This window comes from Balaenoptera physalus, assembly GCF_965194825.1.
Source record: "Balaenoptera physalus genome assembly, chromosome: 12".
Lineage (NCBI taxonomy): Eukaryota > Metazoa > Chordata > Mammalia > Artiodactyla > Balaenopteridae > Balaenoptera > Balaenoptera physalus.
In genome coordinates this window covers 80939666-80959888 of record NC_138897.1, presented here as the reverse complement: position 1 = coordinate 80959888, position 20223 = coordinate 80939666, and the positions used below count along the sequence as shown (strand labels likewise).

The following is a 20223-nucleotide window of genomic DNA, read 5'->3' as shown; positions in this document are numbered from 1 at the left end:
TTCACATCATACCAATTTTTTAAAAATATTTAATTAATTAATTTATTCGGCTGCATTGGGTCTTAGTTGCGGCACGTGGGATCTTTCGTTGCAGCATGTGGGCTCTTCATCGCCGCCTGTGGGCTTCTCTCTAGTTCTGGCGTGTGGGCTTGAGAGCGCTCAGGCTCTCTGGTGGCATGCGGGCTCTAGAGCACGTGGGCTCAGTAGTTGTGGTGAGCGGGCTTAGTTGCCCCATGGCATGTGGGATCTTAGTTCCCCAAGCATGGATCGAACTTGTGTCCCCTGCATTGGAAGGCAGATTCTTAACCACTGGACCACCAGGGAAGTCCCAAGAAGCTTTCAATATTTAATAACTATTTACTTAACATCTTTTACGCACCACACACTCTTCTGGAGGCAAGGATTACACTGGTGAACAAAATAGATGTTCTCCCTGCAGTCCTAGAGGAGAGGCCAACATTAAATAAGTATAGAAATAAATATATAATTACAAATTGTGATGATTTCTAAGAAAGAAAAGTTGAGGGCTTATGAAAGAATATGATGGGGGGGATTAATTTGCATTGAGGTGCATGGAAAACCTCTACAAACAATTATATTTAAGCTGATATAAGACCTAAAGCATGAATGGGATTCAGCTCTCAAGGAACTTACCCTTGATTGATGAAACAAACATTAAATAATTATATAAATATATTTAAATTACAGATTACTATGTGTTAGGAAGCATTTTAGGAAAAAAAACTAGTATGTGCAAAGGTTCTAGAATGAGAAAGAGGGAATTCCCTGGCGGTCCAGTGGTTAGGACTCGGTGGTTCCACTGCTGGGGGCCCGGATTCGATCTGTAGTGGGGGAACTAAGATCCCCCAAGCTGCATGGCGTGACCAATAAAATAATACAGAATGAAAAAGAGCTTGAAATATTTGATGAACAAAAAGAATTCCATTCTGGAATCTGTCTTTTAGTAATAAAAACATAAGCAAAAAAAAAAAAACATCAGCAAAGAAGGAGATTATATATGCGGGGATGTAGGGATGTTTACCACAGAATTGTTTGCAGAAGGAAAAATAAATAAAGGAAATTAAGAAAAACAAAACCTGAAAACAGCCTACATGTCCATCACGAGAGGAATTGTTGGATAAATTATCTTATGTGGAATACTATACAGCTATCAAAATTGATTAGAACTGTTTATATTAAAGTGGAGAGATACCCATGAAATAACAGGTGAGGACAGCCATGTATACAGAAATATATGATCCCATTTTAAAAAACCTACCATACATACCACTGTAACAACAACCTCTGTATATATGTGTGTGTGTGTGTATGTATGTATGTATATATATATATATATATATTTGGATATGTTTTAATGAGGATAGAGGATGATGTAGAGAAATATACCAGGCTTTTTGCATTGGTTACAGTTCAGGGGAGTGGAGAGAAAGAAAATAAGACTCTAACAAAAGGAAAAAAGGTTATTATGGAATAATGTTGAGCAAAAATGTAGAATATAAAATACTAGCTATAGAATTACTACAAACATGTAAAAATTGAATATGCATAAGGACGAAGACTTAAAGTAACAAAAGTGAAACTCATTTTGACTAGATGAGGTTGCAGCAAACTTTTTACTTTAGATTTCTCTTATTTTAATATTGTTTTTTCAATAAAGTAACATTAAAAAAATGCATAGAGATTTTAACATCCAGGGATCAGATCATTTCAGCAGAGATGTTTTTCTTTCTTCTTTTGTCCCATGTTCAATTCATGTCATTTTGTATTATCTTATGCACTGTCATAAGCCACCTGAAATATTATCTAGGTCAAAGTGGGATGTAAATAAGTAAATAAAAATAACCTAATTCTTGCCAGTCTCTTCCCTTTTTAATCTATCCTGCACACTGCCAACATGTTACTCATGATAGTATCATGTAAAAGGATAATAATAACACTTGCTTCATAGGATTGTGAATGGATTAAATTAATGTATAGGAAGCATTTAGAATAGGGCCTGGCATATACTACATACTCACTAAGGACTAGTTATATGGTAATTATGTCATATCATTTATTTGCTCAGAAGTTTATAATGGCACCTCTGCAGGATAAAATTCAAATGCAAGAACCTCTACAATCTAGTTGTAAATAAAAATGCCACTTATAATATTACATGTAGGACTTCCCTGGTGGCGCAGTGGTTAAGAACCTGCCTGCCAATGCAGTGGACGTGGGTTCAAGCCCTGGTCCAGGAAGATCCCAGGATCTTCCCAGGATCTTAGCTGCCACGGAGCAGCTAAGCCCGTGTGCCACAACTACTGAGCCTGTGCTCTAGAGCCTGCGAGCCACAACTACTGAGCCCACTTGCCACAACTACTGAAGCCCACGGGCCTAGAGCCTGTGCTCTGCCACAACAGAAGCCACCACAATGAGAAGCCTGCGCATCGCAACGAAGAGTAGCCCCCGCTCGCCACAACAGAGGAAGCCTGTTCACAGTAATGAAGACCCAATGCAGCCATAAATAAATAAATAAAATTACATGTAGCTACTGAGCTCTTGAAATGTGGCTAACCTGAATTGAGACATAAGTGTAAAATACACCCTGAATTACAAAGTACAAAATTAAGAAAGTGAAATATTGCAGTGATTTTTATATTGATTATATGTTAAAATGACAAAATTTTAAATATTTGGGTTAATAAAATATATTATTAAAATTAATTTTACCTGTTTCTTTTTACTTTTTAAAAAGTTTTTTAGAAACTTTTAAATTACATATGTGGCTCACATTACATATTTATTGGATAGAATGATTCTAGAGTTTTAAAGTAAAATGTTGCTAACTTTTTCTTTTATAAAAAAATTTTGCTCTCTTTTCTTATTGAAGTATAGTTGATTTACAATGTTGTGTTAGTTTCAGGTGTACAGCAAAGTGATTCTTTTTGAGATCCTTTCCCATTATAGATTATTACAGGATATTAAATATAGTTCCCTGTACTATACAGTAGGACCTTGTTGTTTACCTTTTTATATATAGTAGTGTGTATATGTTAATCCCAAACTCCTAATTTATCCCTCTCCCCTCTCTCTACTTTGGTAACCATAAATTTGTTTTCTATGTCTGTGTAATTCTGTTTTGTAAATAAGTTCATTTGTATCTTTTTTTTTTTTTTTTTTTGGCTGCACATCACGTCATGTGGGATCTTAGTCCCCGACCAGGGATTAAACCCATGCCCCCTGCAGTGGATGCATGGAGTCTTAACCACTGGGCCGCCAGGGAAGTCCCTGTATCATTTTTTGAGATTTCATATATAAGTGGTACCATATATTTGTCTTTCTCTGTCTGACTTATTTCACTTAGTATGATAGTCTCTAGGTTGATCTATGTTGCTGCAAATGGCATTATTTCATTCTTTTTTATGGCTGAGTAATATTCCATTGTATACATATGCCACATCTTCTTTATCCATTCATCCCTTGATGAACATTTAGGTTGCTTCCATGTCTTGACTGTTGTAAACAGCACTGCTGTGAACATTGTGGTGCATGTATCTTTTCGAATTAGAGTTTTCTCTGGATATATGCCCAAGAGTGGAATTCCTAGATCATATGGTAACTCTATTTTTAGTTTTTTAAGGAACCTCCATACTGTTCCCCATAGTGGCTGCACCAATTTACATTCCCACCAACAGTGTAGGAAGGTTCCTTTTTCTCCACACTGTCTCCCGCATTTGTAATATCTAGTCTTACATTTAGGTCTTTAATCCATTTTGAATTTACTTTTGTATATGGTGTTAATGTTCTAATTTCATTGATTTACATGTAGCTGTCCAGTTTTCCCAGCACCACTTATTGAAGAAACTGTCTTTTCTCCACTGTATATTCTTGCCTCCTTTGTCATAGATTAATTGACCATAAGTGCATGCGTTTATTTCTGGTCTTTGTGTCCTGTTCCATTGATCAGTGTGTCTTTTTTGTTCCATATTGTTTTGATGACGGTAGCTTTGTAATATAGTCTGAAGTCAGGGAGCATGATTCCTCCAGCTTAGCTTTTCTTTCTCAAGATTGTTTTGGCTATTCGGGGTCTTTTGTATTTCCATACAAATTTTAAAAAATTTTGTTCTAGTTCTGTGAAAAATGCCATTGGTAATTTGATAGGGATTGCACTGAATCTGTAGATTGCCTTGGGTAGTATGCTTATTTTAACAATATTGATTCCTCCAATCCAAGAACATGGTACAACTTTCCATCTGTTTGTGTCATCTTCAATTTCTTTCATCAGTGTCTTTTAGTTTTCAGAGTACAAGTCATTTGCCTCCTTAGGTAGGTTTATTCCTAGGTATTTCATTCTTTTTGATGTGATGGTAAATGGGATTGGGTTACCATTTCATCCTAATCTCTGTCCAGTTGATATTTTAGACCCAAGTGCAGTATACTTGCATTTATTTCTATTAACTTTTATATTATTATATTATTAAATGAAACTCATTATTCTAAAGTATAAGATCTATCCCTCACAACTTTGGTACATTCATTCAATAAATACTGAATGCCTATTTTAGTCACTTTTAGGCACTAGAAATATTGAGGTTAATGAGACAGATAAGTTGCCTGGCCCCAAGGAAGTTACAGTCTACTAAGGAGAAATAGGCACACAAACAAACAAGATATTTTGGAGTTTGAATAAATGTTACATCTCTGAGGTGATGACATTTGACCTGATGCTTGAAGGATGAGAAGGAGCTCGTCATGTGATTATCTGGGGGAAGAGCATTCCAGAGAGGGAAGAGCTATTGCAAATTATCTGAATTGGAAAAGTATTTGACATGTTGGATAAACACACAGTGGTGGGCAGACACTAAGATAGCCCCCAATGATGCCTGCCTCTTGGTATTCACACTGTTGTGTAATCCTCTCCCCTTGAGTGTTGACAAGATCTGTGATGAATAGAATACAGGAAAGGAGATGGGATGTCACTTCAGTCATTTGCTTACATAAGATTGAGACTTCCATGTCGCTAGGAGGGCATCTTGCAGAAGTCCACATGGCAAAGAACTGAGTGTAGCCTTGCACCAAGAGTTAGTTAGGAACTGAGGCCCTCAGGCCCGCAACCCTCAAGGAACTGAATTAGACCAACAACTGTATGAACTTGGAAGCAGATCCTTCTCCATTTGAGCCTTCAGACGAGACCCAGCCCTGGTCAACATCTTGGTCATAACCTTGTGAGAGACACTGAAGCAGAAGACCCAACTAAGCTATTCTTGAACTCCTAACTCACAGATGCTGTGAGATAATATGTGTGTTTTAAGCCGCTAAATTTGTGGACATTTGTTATGATGCAATAGATAAGTAACACACATATTTGATAAATATGCTCACTGTATTTTCTTTCAAGTTATTGATGAAAATGTTTTACAGAACAGTGTCAAGTCAGAATGCTGGTTCACTCCACTAGAAGCCATTTTTAAGTTGATATTTATCAATTAGTTAGCACTACCTTAGGTTTATTTAGAAATGCCCTTAATTGTGCTTCTACTTGGTCTACATTTTCTTTTCTTTTCTTTTCTTTCTTTCTTTTTTTCTTTTGGCCACACTGCTTGGCCTACGGGATCCTAGTTCCCGACCAGGAATCGAATCTGGGCCCCAGTGGTGAAAGTGCTGAGTCCTAACCACTGGACCACCAGGGAATTCCCAATATATTTTCTTATTTTTATATCATGAATTTCTCACAAAATGTTTTGTCAAAATACCATATACACTGTGTCTAGTAATTCTGTCCAAAAAGAATGGGGTTAGTCTGGCATGATTTTTTTTATAAATCCATGTTGAATTAATGGTTACTTTTTTCTAATTCTTTAAAAACACATCTTGGGACTTCCCTGGTGGCACAGTGGTTGAGAATCTGCCTGCCAATGCAGGGGACACGGGTTTGAGCTCTGGTCCAGGAAGATCTGAAATGCTGTGGAGCAACTAAGCCCGTGCGCCACAACTGTTGAGCCTGTGCTTTAGAGCCCGCCGGCCACAACTACCGATCCTGCGTGCCACAACTTATGAAGCCCATGTGCCTAGAGCCCAAGCTCTGCAACAAGAGAAGCCACCGCAATGAGAAACCTGCGCACTGCATCAAAGAGTAGCCCCCACTTGCTGCAACTAGAGAAAGCCCGCACGCCGCAAGTAAGACCCAACAATGAAGACCCAATGCAGCCAAAGATAAATAAATAAATAAATAAATAAATTGATAAAAACACATCTTTTGGATAGTTCATTCTAGAATCTTGTCTGAGATAAATACTAAGATCTTTGCAGATTCTACTATCCTTTCTCCTTATAAAAAATTTTTAGTTATCAACAGCTTTCTACAATTTCTACAACTTCTAGCAATTTCTACAATTTTCTACAATTTCTAGCAATTTTTGCAGTTTTACATGAACTCTCAGATTTCATTCAGTGGTTTATTGGGTTAACCTTCAAGTTTTACCAAAGCCCTGGAGTGTAATTTGTTCAGGCCAGGAGTGCTGTATTCATTTAGAGCTGTCAGGTGCTCTCTTACAATCTTTATCTTCAGTTCCCTCTTACAATGTTTTACACTTTTTATTCTAAATATTATTCTTTTCAGTAGGAGAGACAGAAACATGTTATCCATTAATCATTATACCATGAGTTTCAGCAATGGGATATATCCTTCCTTGCTTTTGTCCCAAACTTCATTTTTTTGGGTGACAGCTTTATTAAGATATAATTTATGTACCATACAATTCATCCTTTTAAAGTGTACAATTCAGTGGTTTCCGGTATATTCATAGAGTTGTACAACCAGCACCATTATCTAATTTTAGAATATTTTTATCATCCTAAAAAGAAAGCCTGTGCCCATTAGCAGTCACTCCCCATTCCCTCCCAAACTACCTTTCTAGCTCTAGGCAACACTAATCTACTTTCTGTCACTGTAAATTAGCCTGTTTTGGACATTTTTTAAAATTAATTAATTAATTTATTTGGCTGCGTTGGATCTTTGTTGTGGTACACGGGATCTTCCTTGCAGCATGTGGGATCTTTCGTCGTGGCGCTCATTGCAGCGTGTGAGCTGTTTGTTGCGGCGCGCCGGCTTCTCTCGAGTTGTGGTGTGCGGGTTTTCTCTTCTCTAGTTGTGGCGCAGGCTCCAGAGCACGTGGGCTCTGTAGTTTGCGGCACGCGGGCTCTCTAGTTGAGGCGCGCAAGCTCAGTAGTTGCAGCGCATGGGCTTAGTTGCCCCGCGACATGTGGGATCTTAGTTCCCTGACCAGGGATCGAACCCGCGTCCCCTGCATTGGAAGGCAGATTCTTAACCATTGGGCCACCAGGGAAATACCCTGTTTTGGACATTTTGTATGAATGAAATCATACAGTACATTGTCTTTTGTGACTAGCTTTTTCACCTAGCCTAATGTTTTCAAGGTTCATCCATGTTGTAGCATGTATCAGTACTTCTTTCAATTGCTAAATAATATTCCACTATACTGATATAGCATATTTTATTTATCTGTTCACCAGTTGATGGACATTTGTGTTGTTTCTACTCTTTGTCTATTATGTATAACACTGTTTTGAACGTTTGTGTTGAAGTTTTTGTGTGGACATATGTTTTAATCTCTTGGGTATATACCTAGAAATAGAACTGGGTTTATACCTAGGAGCTGAGTCATATAGGATATGTTTAACCTTTTGTGGAACTGGCAAAGTGGCTGCAATATGTTATATTTCCACAGCAGTGTATGAGGTTTCCTATTTCTCAACACTATTTCTCACTTGCTATTTTCTTTTTATTATAGCCATCCTAGTAGGTGTGAAATGTCATCTCGTGATTTTAATTTGTATTTCCCTGGTGGCTTATGATGTTGATCATCTTTTCATGTGTATTAGTTATTCGTATTATTTTGGGGAGAAATCTCTAATTTAAAACCTTTGCCCAGGAATTCCCTTGCGGTCCAGTGGTTAGGGCTTGGTGCTTTCACTGCCAGGGCCTGGGTTCGATCCCTGGTCGGGGAGCTAAGATCCCACAAGCTGTGAGGTGCAGCCAAAAAAACAAAAAACAAAAAAACAAACCTTTGCCCATTTTTAAATTGGGTTGTGTTACTGAGTTGTAGGAATTCTCTATATATTCTACATAAAAGTCCCTTATTAGATATATAGTTTACACATACTTTCTCCTATTCTGTGGGTTGTCTTTTTTACTTTCTTGATGGTATCCTTTGAAGAACTAAATTTTCTAATTTTGAAGAAGACCAATTTATCTATTTTTTTCTTTTGTTGCTTGTGCTTTTGTTGTCATATCTGAGAAGCAATTGCCTAATAAAAGAATTCTTTTGATGTGCCATTAATTTTTTAAATTACCTTTCCCTATTTTCCCATTAACCAGTTTCCTGTTAAGAGTACTGTATGTGTTAAGAGTGAGAACTATGATCAGACTGACTGAGTTTGAATGTTGGTGTTACCAGTTGATAATTCTGTAACCAGAGGGAAAATGACACAACTTCTTTAAGCCTCAGTTTCTTCATCTGTAAAATAAGAATAATACTTCTTACCTCAAAGGTTGTGTTGAGGATTAAAATGCTTACAGAGAAACCAGTTGATAATTGGTAGCTATTATTACTAGAAATTTTCTTTAAGTACTATTTCTGCTTAAATTAAAATACTTTACTACATAGGTGTTTTTCTTGACTTTGTATCCACTGCAGTAACTCGCTCATGGTAGAAGTTTAATGAATATCTGTTAACTGAAATTGATATGTAATATATAGTAGTAGCCCATTACATTGAGAACTGAGGTGTGTTTGAGCTTGCTAAGGAGCTAAGTAAAAAGAAAAGACAAAACTGAAAATAAATATCACCCACTTCATCATTTGGGCTTGGGTTAGCTCTTATAGAAAAGGAAATGGGAGAATTATGATTCCAAAGACATTTCAAAGGGGAACAGTGCTAAATATACAGAAGGGAGGGGCTTAATTTAGAGAGAAAAATAGAAAAGTAAATCCCCAAATGTTGGTTGGTGGCATAAGACATTTTAGAATAGATGCCAAAAGAGAAAAGTTCTCTTGTCAAGAGCAGCAGACTGATTTGCCATGGTTGTTCTCTGAACAATCTGAGATTTGTTCTTGACTGAGACAAGAGTCCTTTGTCCAAAAGCATTCTCTTATCACTTGGTGAGACTGTCATTAGTCCCCTCACCCTTATTAGATAGACTTCTGATTAGAGGCCTCAAAAGACTCCCTAAGATTTTATGGTAGGGATTTCTGATCCAGAAATATACTGGTATTTTAATTTGTTTATCTAATAATGTAAGCAAAGTGATTAGAGCCTACCTCTACTTAACAATGTCCTGTATTCCACTGCACATGGTATTCTTAATTTCATATGAATAAATGAATAATATATTTAAATTACTCAAGCCATGCAAATGATCTAATTTATATTATCAATAAATATTTGTAAAATGTATGAGAGTATGGTTAGATGAAAGATAAATGGTTATGTAAATGAAGCGTTCTTCCTTCTGCTTTCTCCTTCCCCCAATTTTTGTCCAAATTTTACCAGTTCTTCCAAATAATGTTCAAATGCCAATCAGTGTATATTATTTTTGTGTACAGATTATTTGAGATTTGGTATTCAAGCTATTTTTCCTACTATATTATAAGCTCCTGGAAGTCTGGGTCTGATCTTTTTTGTCTTTATATTTTCCATAACACAGCGTTTTACACAAAGTTGATATATAAACATAAGCATATTCAATGAATTGTGTAATTTAGTAATATTATATTTACATTTATAAATGTAATATTACTACAAATATAATATTACAAATATTATATAATACATTTATTATATTTATGGTGGGAATTTTGGTACAGAATATTTAAGAAAACATTAGTATTATGAGACATTAATAACCCTTTCTCTTCACATCTTTTCCAGCTATTACTAAAAACTTACTGATTGAGTAAATATATAGCCTGTCTTCCCCAACACAGGCTTGTGTCCCTAAACAGGGACAGGTTTCAAATAGACCTCCCTTCTTCCCTGTTTTTCTCTCCCTTTTTTCTATTCTATTTCTCTCTTGCAGCTCTATTTACCTTTTCATGGTGACTCATTCTCTGTACTTTTTATTAGTCCTACATCTTGCCCCTTTTTACAGTTCCTAATGCTTTTTAGAACTTTGTTTCCTTGTCACCTGCTCTTTCTATTTTTGTTCTTTCTGCTTGCCTTTCTCCTCCACTTGTCGCTACTTTCTCTCCTTGCCCTCCAGATACAGGGCAGGATTGGGTAGGGAGGAGCCCAGCTGGGTTAAGGGTGGAGCTACCTGTTTACTGCTTGGGATTCAGAACCTGACCAGGAAGGATCAGGCTGCTTGAATTTAGCTGAGGCTGAAGTCCCTATGGCCTTCCTACTGGAGGCTAGCATTTTGGAGGACAATTGGAACTTGGTGAGACTAGAAGCAGCCCCTCTCTTCGTTTTTCGATCCCCCTTCCTTCCTCCCTGTTCTGTATTTTTCACTCACAGCATCTCTCTCCATACTAACTTTTCTTCTTCCTTTTCCCCTGTTGCTTACTATTCTGTTTTTTCTGTCTAGCTCTCTGTCAGTCAACTTTATTTAGTATTTGTTTGCCTCTTCTGTTACCCATTCTTTCCGCATATCTGTCTGTTCTGTCTTAAAATTTAACTTTTTCTGCCTCTTTTCCATTTTATTCTTCCCTTTATTAATTTTCTAATCCAACTCTCTTTTTTTCCTCCAGTCATTTTCTATCCACCTGTCTATTCTTTTTATCTTACTGTTTCCCAGCAATGTAGCAATAAGGGAGGAAGAAAGGAGCCACCCTGGCTTTCCAGGGGCCTATTCACCCTTTTTACTCATTCTCAGACTTGTAGTGTGTTTTGATTAGGCACTGAAGAGTTTGTGCTCTGCACAGATAGTTAACAAACAGTGAAATTAGAGAAAGGTTGAATATTAAATTTAAAAGGCTTAATTTTATTCTTACTTTCCCTTTTTATTTAGTTATTTTCTGCAATACAGTGGATACAGTTTGTTATGGCTACTCTGAGGTAAGTTTATTTAACCTCATGTAATGTAACTGTTTGAACTAGTACAAGCAAAACTGGAGAATTCTGAAGTTTCTATATTTTTTCCCTGGGGACTTGCTTTTACTCATTAGTTAGAAATGCTGTTCTTTACCATGTTGACATTATCTGATTAATAAAATGTAATAACATCAACAACAATAATAACAAAAAAACCAGATTGAAGGGTAACATCTGAAAATCAAAGGACAATTTGGTCAACAGGATTGATTTGCAAAATCAGTTGTGAAGTGCTCACTTTGGTAGCACATATACTAAAAATTGTAATGATACAGAGAAGATTAGCATAGCCTCTGCTTAAGGATGACACACAAATTCGTGAAGCATTCCATATTTTTAAAACATTTGTGCAGTTTATTTTACATCAATTATATGTCAATAAAGCTGTAAAAAAAAGTAGCAAAAACAAAGGAGCGCCAATTGTCCTGTTTAATGATAGTCTTTTATCTCTGCCAGTGTTATAGGTTCAAGTTCACTTATTGCCTATGCTGTATTCCAGAACATACAGAAATCTCCAGAGGTGAGCAGTCTCTTTCTGTGTTGGATTTGAACTTTTAGTGACTTAGCCTTTGAAATAAAAAAGAGAGGTGTCCCCTATAAATGATGGAATAATCCTATGAATTGCTTGTAAATTTGTCATTTTGATATAATACATTGAGATATTTTAGACATTGCCCCAAAGATCTCCCTTTTCTTTTAGGTAGTTATTTTAACTATAATTTTGAATACTGAGGAATTGACTAAATGTGGATTAGTGGATAAATGTAGATTTTTGGGGGTATGCATTAATTATTAAAGTCAAAGAAACAGAGTATTGTTTGAAGCCTATATTCACTCTAAGCATGGTAGGGTCCTGCCTAGAGGTGAGTTTTCCGATGTTGATATCTTGGTAAAATTGCTAGTGGGGCTGGAAATAGTTCAAAGACTGCTATACAAAAGGTATTTATTTTGCTGTTCTGGCCTTCTAGGCAATTACAATTTAATGGTGAAACTAGAACAAAAATACATCCTATGTAAAACTATTCATACCAAAAAAGTCTAGTTAAAAACCTTCCTTTTATTGAGGTATAATTGACAAATAAAAATAGTATATACTTAAGGTATTAAAAAAAAAAAAACCTATCAGGGAGTTCCCTGGTAGCCTAGCGGTTAGGATTCTGGGCTTTCACTGCTGTGGCCCAGGTTCAATCCCTGGTCCCACAAGCTGCATGGTGTGCTCCCCCCCCCCCCAAAAAAAGAAAAGATTTTAAGAAAAATGTAACAAAACTGTTTTTCTAATCAGGCCAAGTGGCACAAAATTAAGCAAAATGTAGTTTAGGACATGTATGAGAGAGCTTTTGTAATGTGGAAAATGACACATTTAGCTTAGCTGTGGCTAAGGTCTCATAGCTAGTAAGTGTTAGAGCTAGAAGTTGAGGCAGACTTGTCTTGTTCCAAAGCCTCTTCTCACATACACTTTTAAACCACTGAAATATAATGTCTAATGAAAAGAGAATTTTGAATTTCAGAGGTAGAATGTGCCTATGTAAGTAAAACTAGAAAGTAGAAGTCTTGATATTGTATTGTCAGTTGCCTGCCAAAGTAATCTTAGGCCACACATCTTCCTGTGATGTGGATTTCCCTAATGTTTCTTTCCTGAATGTTTGTTGAAATTTGAGTTCAGATGTGATTAAGTTAATAAAGTATAAGTTACATTGTGGAGAGAGGTAAGCAGAGATTCTCAGTACTACTGACCTTTTGGGCTAGATGGTTATTTGTTGTGGGTGGCTGTCCTGCATCTTAGGATATTTAGCAGACTTTACCCAATAGATGTAGCAGCAACCTTCCTCACCCAGTTGTGAGAACTAAAAATATCTTCAAATATTGCCAAATGTCTTCTGAGAGAGGCAGTCACTCCTGGTTGAAAACCACTGCTCTAGGGTGACCTCTGCCATAACAGTGGGTTAGAGCTTTATAAAGATGTGGGGTCTAGTTTGGCCTGGGATGTGACCTTTAATTTCTCTGGTTTCGGTTCTCATACCTTTCACATAACCAGAGCCTGAAGGACCTTAGTAATCAATAATTCAGTGGTTCCTACACATTCTGCTTTTTTGGTGTAGGGAAGATTCCAATTTTTCCAGCTTAAAAATGTCAGCCATGCTCCACCATTTTCCTTTATTTCTTCATCAAATAACATTTTTAACAGCATAAACACATGGAAGGCATAATCTGAAAAACACAAAAATTATTAAATTAATGATTATAGTAAATTGGAGAAATCCATGGGAAATCTTTGAGGGGACTAGCTGATTAGACAATAACTCAGAGAGGCAACCTTAAGAGAGAAGAAAGTAGCCCAGGCCAGCCAGTGTTAAAGAAAAAAAACAAAAACAAAAACTCGAGGCAGATATACTTCGCTGCACTTGTGTGAAGTGCACTTCATTTCCTTGTGAAGGTCACTTTTGATATTCTTTGTAACTTGATTTCACTAGAAATATTAGGAAGCAGTGTTTTGGAAGAGTATAAATATGAGTTGCTTTAGGTGTTTTACCTTACCAGGTTAGACCTGGACCCAGAACCTCCTTGGAGAAAGCCTTTCACACAATGCATTCCATCCCTGCACCTTACTTTGCTCTTGATTTAAATGAGACAAGTACAAGTATATTTAAAGTTTTTGCTTTCATATTTAGGATCATGTCTTAAGCTTTTTCATCTTATTACCATGCACTATGCTGATTGTATTTTTATTTAATTTAAAAAAATTTTTTTAATTTTTAAAAAAATTTTTGGCTGCGCTGCACAGCATGTGGGATCTTAGTTCCCCAACCAGGGATCAAACCTGTGCCCCCTGCAGTGGAAGCACGAAGTCTTAACCACTGGACTGCCAGGGAAGTCCCTTTTTAAAAATTTTTTATTTTTTGTATTTTTCTTAAAGCGTGACCTGTATCATACATTTCTCTGTATTACCTTCGACCTAGTATCTTGTTAAACATAGAAGGGGTGAAATCTTTTTTAATTTCAATAATAGGTGCTCAGTTAAGTTTTGTTGTTTAATTGATTGATTTTATCTCCTGTTACTAGAACTCATGATTTTCCAACCATGAGTGAAAGTATATAAACCTCTTTTTATCCTTTATTTCTGTGCCAAAGACCTTAGGTGTGTTTTAATTGGCCAACAGTTCCCTATATATAAGGCTATTTATTGACTCAATGACCATAATTATGTTCTTGCTCACAAAAGCTGCTTGGCCGCCTTTCTGCTCCAGAGTTTATTTTGTATTCAGTTTTAATTTTTTACCCATTAACAGTTATAAACTTGTGATAGGTCATAGGCCAGTAAAATCTATGAATATGCCACCTGGCTGGAACCTTAACAGGCTTCCTTGTAGCAAAGGATATATATTGTTAAAATAATAATATCTGATATTTAGTAAATACAGTTTAAAATATTATTTCACTTGTTTTTGTTTGTGTTAGCCAAAGCAGCTTGACCATTTACCCCTATCAGCAAGGTATTAGCATCTTAACTTTCCTCTCATTTGGAAGAAAAGTATGAGAAAAATTCCCTTTTGTACAGGTGAGGAGATTAGTTCTTATATTAGGTAGTATCTGATGATAACTTAGTAATTTTTTTGCAGGGGGCGCACATGCCAGGGACCGGGCCGGCCTGTGGACCCAGTGGTGGGGGCACCAAAATTTTTTAAACTTACTTTTTTACTGTGAGATATACCAGCCATGGTTTAGAAGGCATAAAACTCATGTGTGCTATATAATGGATGGCTATAAACAAAACCTGGGACAAGAAATAGGAATCGCTCGTATCCCCAAACATTCCTACTGTGCTCCTTCCCAGTCACAACCTCACCTCTAGCAGTAACCACTATCCAGATTTTTGCTTAATCATTTCTTGGCTTTTATGTACAGTTTTACCAGTAATGTATATATCCCTAAACAATTTAGTTTTGCATTTTTGAACTTGACATAAATGGGATAACACTGTATTTTTTGGTATGTATTGCTTTGTGATTTGCTTTTTTCCCTCAGTATCACTTCTGAGATTTGTCCATGGTGTTGTGCACAGCTCTGGTTCATTTCTTTTTCACTGACGCTTAGCATTCTATATTATGAACATACCACAATATATCTATCTGTTCTGCTATAAACAATCTTGTACATGTCTTCTGATGCACACATGCAAAAGTTTCTCTAGTGATTTTACCTAATAACAGAATATAGGATATTCATATCCCCTAGATAATGCCAGACTTTTTCCAAATAGTTGTGCCAGCAGTGTATGAAATGTCCTATTGCTTCATGTTCCCATTAATATTTGATATTGTCAGACTTTAAAAATTTTTGCCATGGGTGTGTAATTTTCATCTCATTGTAGATTGATTGATTGATTGACTTTTGGTCTCCTTATAGCTTTAATTTTTTAATTTCCTTGATTACTAATGGGGTCAGGCATATTTTCACATTTTTACAGTCATTTGGATTTCTTTTCTTAAGTACCTGTTCAAATCTTTTGTCCATTTTTTTCTATTGTTTTTTCTTATTGCTTTGTAAGAGTTTTTGTTTGCTTTGTTTTTTTAAAATAAATTTTATTTATTTATTTATTTTTGACTGCATTGGGTCTTCGTTGCTGCCCGTGGCCTTTCTCTAGTTGCGGCGAGCAGGGGCTACTCTTCACTGTGGTGCACGTGCTTCTCATTGCAGTGGCTTCTCTTGTTGCGGAGCGTAGGCTCTAGGTGTGCGGGCTTCAGTAATTGTGGCACGTGGGTTCAGTAGTTGTGGCTCATGGACTCTAGAGCACAGACTCAGTAGTTGTGGCACACGGGCTTAGTTGCTCTGCGGCATGTGGGATCTTCCCGGAACAGGGCTCGAACCCATGTACCCTGCGTTGACAGGCAGATTCTTAACCACTGGACCACCAGGGAAGTCCATGCTTTGTTTTTAATATTGTTTGGGTACTGGTCCTTTGTTAGTCATATGTGTTACAAGTATCTTCTCCCACTTTGTGGCATGTCTTTTCACTTTCTTTACAGTGTCTTTTGACACAGACATTTTTCATTTGAATGTGGGCAAATTTTTCGACTATTTCTTTTAGATCTTTTTGTGTTTTGCTTAGGAAAAACTTTCCCTAACCAGTAATTAAAAACATTATCCTATATTATCTTCAAAAAAACCTTTATAAATTTTGTCTTTCGTATTTAGGTCTTTAAACCAGTTGGTACCGATTTTTGAGCGTGTGAGACAGAAAGTAGGGGCCCAATTTAATTTTTATCCATATGGATATCCAATTGTTCTAGTATCACATTTTGAAAAGACTGTTCTTTCTCCATTCATCTAAAAAGCCACCTCTATCATATATCAAAAGTTTAGGGCTTCCCTGGTGGCACAGTGGTTGAGAATCTGCCTGCCAATGCAGGGGTAAACGGGTTCGAGCCCTGGTCTGGGAAGATCCCACATGCCGCGGAGCAACTGGGCCCGTGAGCCACAACTACTGAGCCTGCGCATCTGGAGCCTATGCTCCGCAACAAGAGAGGCCACGATAGTGAGAGGCCCGCGCACCGCAATGAAGAACGGCCCCCGCTTGCCGCAACTAGAGAAAGCCCTTACACAGAAACGAAGACCCAACACAGCCAAAAATAAATAAATTAAAAAAAAAAAAGTTTATAGGGGCTTCCCTGGTGGCGCAGTGGTTAAGAATCCACCTGCCAATGCAGGGGACATGGGTTCGAGCCCTGGTCCGGGAAGATCCCACGTGCCACGGAGCAACTAAGCCTGTTCGCCACAACTACTGAGCCTGCGCTCTAGAGCTTGTGAGCCACAACTACTGAACCCACGTGTCACAACCACTGAAGCCCACCTGCCTAGAGCCCATGCTCCGCAACAAGAAAAGCCACCACAATGAGAAGCATGCGCACTGCGATGAAGAGTAGCCCCTACTTGCTGCAACTAGAGAAAGCCCACGTGCAGCAATGAAGACCCAATGCAGCCAAAAATAAATAAATAAATAAATAAACTTATTTTTTAAAAAAACGTTTATATATATATTCTTAGGCTTGTTTTGGGCTCTCTATTCTGTTCCATTGGTCTATTTGTCCATCTCTGGGCTAGTACCACTGCATCTGCTTTATATTGTGTCCAGCTTTATATTGTTTTGATATGTGTAGGACAAGTCCTCCTTCTCCTTTTTCTTCGAGTGTCATAGTTAACTTGATATTTTGTATTTCAATATCAGATTTAGAGCCAACTTTGTCAAATTCCACAAGAAGATATGTTGATACATAATTGAGATTGCATTTAATCTGTGTGCCAATTTAAGGAGAACTGACATTTTCATAACATTGGATCTTACAGTCCATGAGCATGGTATATTTCTTCACCTTAGATCTTTGGTGTCTTTCAATAAACATATTATAATTTTCTCTACAGAAGGGCCAAAACTATTTTCAGGAAAGTGGGAGTGGGGAGGCCAAAAGGAGACGGATACTAGAAAATGAGAAAGACAGACTTAAGCAATGTAGATAGAAATTGAAAGACAACATATACAATTCATGCTGATATTTTTCTCCACCTTGACTTTCATTGATATGAAAACCTGTAAAATGAATAAGGTCTTAGGATCTAGTACATAACGTGATAATAGTTGATAACACTATTGTACAATTGAAATTTGCTCAGAGAATAGAACGTACATGTTCTCACACACATATGCAAAAAGGTAAATATGTGAGGTGATGGATGTGCTCATTAACTTGAGGGAAATCCTTTCACAATGTATATGTACATCAAATCATCACATCACTTTACCTTGCAGGTTTATTTGTCAATTATACTTCAATAAAGAAAAAAAGAAAAATGCAAATTAAACTCTGTGAAGATTAAAAAAAAGCCTGTTTTCGTTTTCTTTGAGTTCTCAACCATATCCTAAAACACTCAGGTGATAATCTCATTACTTATTGTTAGAAGATGTTGGCTGTGCAGCTAGAGCACTTAAAATTTCCCATTTGTGGTATGTCTCCATCACAAAATTTCTCATCTTTTCTCTCTTTCCTTGAGGAAGAAGTTCCAATGCTAATACATCCATGAGTACTCTGGTTCCAGAACAGTTGGGATAGTTGTGATTACAGATTACTTCCTACCTGGAGTATTCCTTTATATTCCCCAGTCAACCAATAGCAGAGGCCCCAGAAAAATTATGCCCAGTTTTCTACTGGAAGGGTAAAACATAAAAGTAATTAATTGTTACATTCTCCTGTCTATATCATTTTTGAAATTATGAATTTTATTGCTTTACAGATACGGCCACTCGTTTATCTGAGCTTCTCTGACCTCCTCCTGGGGATATACTGGCTCATTGCGGCACTTCTCTATGGAACTTCAGCAGCCAATAAGGACATTGTCTGCTATAACTTGCAAGCAGTTGGACAGGTGAGTGCTACTAGATTGTGATAGTACCTTGTACGAAAGGCACACGCTGATTTAAATAAGAAGCGAAGATAATCCATCCTGGGAAGCAGGACCCTTTTGTTTATTGTTACACTTTGAAACAATAGCTTTTATTGTTTTTCCCCATTAAAAAACTACTTATTTATTACAGAAAATTTGGGAAATTCAGAGAAGCAGAAAGATAATTAAAATCACCCAGATATAATCATTCTTTAATATTTTATGTATATTATATATTTCCAATCTTCTTCTCTGTAGGTATATGCATTTTAGAACAAATAAAACAACACATTAATACCTTTTGTAATCTGCTTTTATTATTCAACATAGTGTGACCATATTTCCATGTAATGGAATATATTTCTACATCTTTTGAGATTATTGCATGTTTTTTATTACATTAATAAACATTAACTTTTGGAAATACTACATATGATTATATATGAGTTATATATCTTTCATAGATTTTATCAATGGATTAACCCACATAGTACCATCAGTATATAATGTTTCTGAGACTTGGGATGTGAAAAAAGTAGAGGTTAATATGCAGTCTGTACTCACTGCTGGATGCTTCCTCTGGGATTTGTTACTAGAGGGGAAATTTGTTTCAATTTAGTAGGAAAATACTAACATGTAATTAGTGGTATGAAGTCCATGTACTAATAATATGTTACCTATCTTATATAAATTTATTTATTTTTTTAAACACGTGTGTGGGTTTTTAAAAATTATTTATTTATTTATTTTGGCATTGGGTCTTCATTGCTGCGTGCAAGATTTCTCTAGCTGTGTCGAGTGGGGGCTACTCTTCGTTGCGGTGTGCAGGCTTCTCATTGTGGTGGCTTCTCTTGTTGCGGAGACAGGCTCTAGGCGCATGGGCTTCAGTAGTTGTGGTATGCAGGCTCAGTAGTTGTGGCACACGGGCTTAGTTGCTCCGTGGCATGTGGGATCTTCCCGGACCAGGGCTCGAACCCATGTCCCCTGCATTGGCAGGCAGATTCTTAACCACTGTGCCACCAGGGAAGTCCCTCATATAAATTTAAATATCTCAGAGACATACTTAACTCAATCCTGATAATAACCTCATAAATTAAATAGAGTTAAGGCTGTATTGTTTTCTCAGATAATAATAAAAAACAATATTGTATCTGAATAATAATATTATAGTCTTGGAAGTAAAAAAAAAAAAATCTGCATTGGAATCTTGGACCTGATTAACTTGGTAACCTTACGCAAGTACTTAATCTTTCTGAACTTCAGTCTCCTAAATCTGTAAAATAGTCATTAATAATATTTACCTTGTGCTTAGCACAGATGTGAGTAATGTTACTTTATTTTTTTGAACTTTATTGAGCTATATATTCAATAAACTACATGTATTTAAAGTGTACATTTTTTACGTATGTATGAAATCATCACCACAATCAAGATAATAAACATTCCTATTTCTATCACCCCCCCCCCCAAATTATTTCAAGTGTTTTTTCCTTTACTTCATAGACTGGATGCATTGTAATAGTTGTTTTTAAAAATATTGGTTGGATGTTTCCAATATCTGGCTCATTTCTAAATTGGTCTTCTCCCATGAGAATGAGTGACATCTTTCTGTCCTTTGTATATAGAATGTAATTTTTGTCTCATCATCTTTAGGCAGTGGTTCAAATCTTAGTCTAA

At 36.6% G+C, this 20223-nt stretch overlaps 1 protein-coding gene across 14 annotated transcripts in view; it reads left to right on the top strand.

The window, feature by feature from the left end:
- TMEM116 (transmembrane protein 116) overlaps positions 1–20223 on the top strand; it is a 225715-nt gene that overhangs the window by 8087 nt on the left and 197405 nt on the right. For 13 of the 14 annotated variants that reach the window (XR_014251859.1, XR_014251860.1, XR_014251861.1 and 10 more), the window contains exons 2-4: positions 11030–11076; positions 11569–11632; positions 18397–18528. Coding sequence is in view for 9 of the 14 variants with exons in the window: in XM_082417549.1 (XP_082273675.1) it covers positions 11030–11076; positions 11569–11632; positions 18397–18528 (243 nt within the window). In the remaining 5 variants the exon portion in view is untranslated. Of the gene's footprint in view, positions 1–8431; positions 10460–11029; positions 11077–11568; positions 11633–18396; positions 18529–20223 lie in introns of those variants that run through there. The other variant, XM_082417544.1, reaches the window with a different exon arrangement.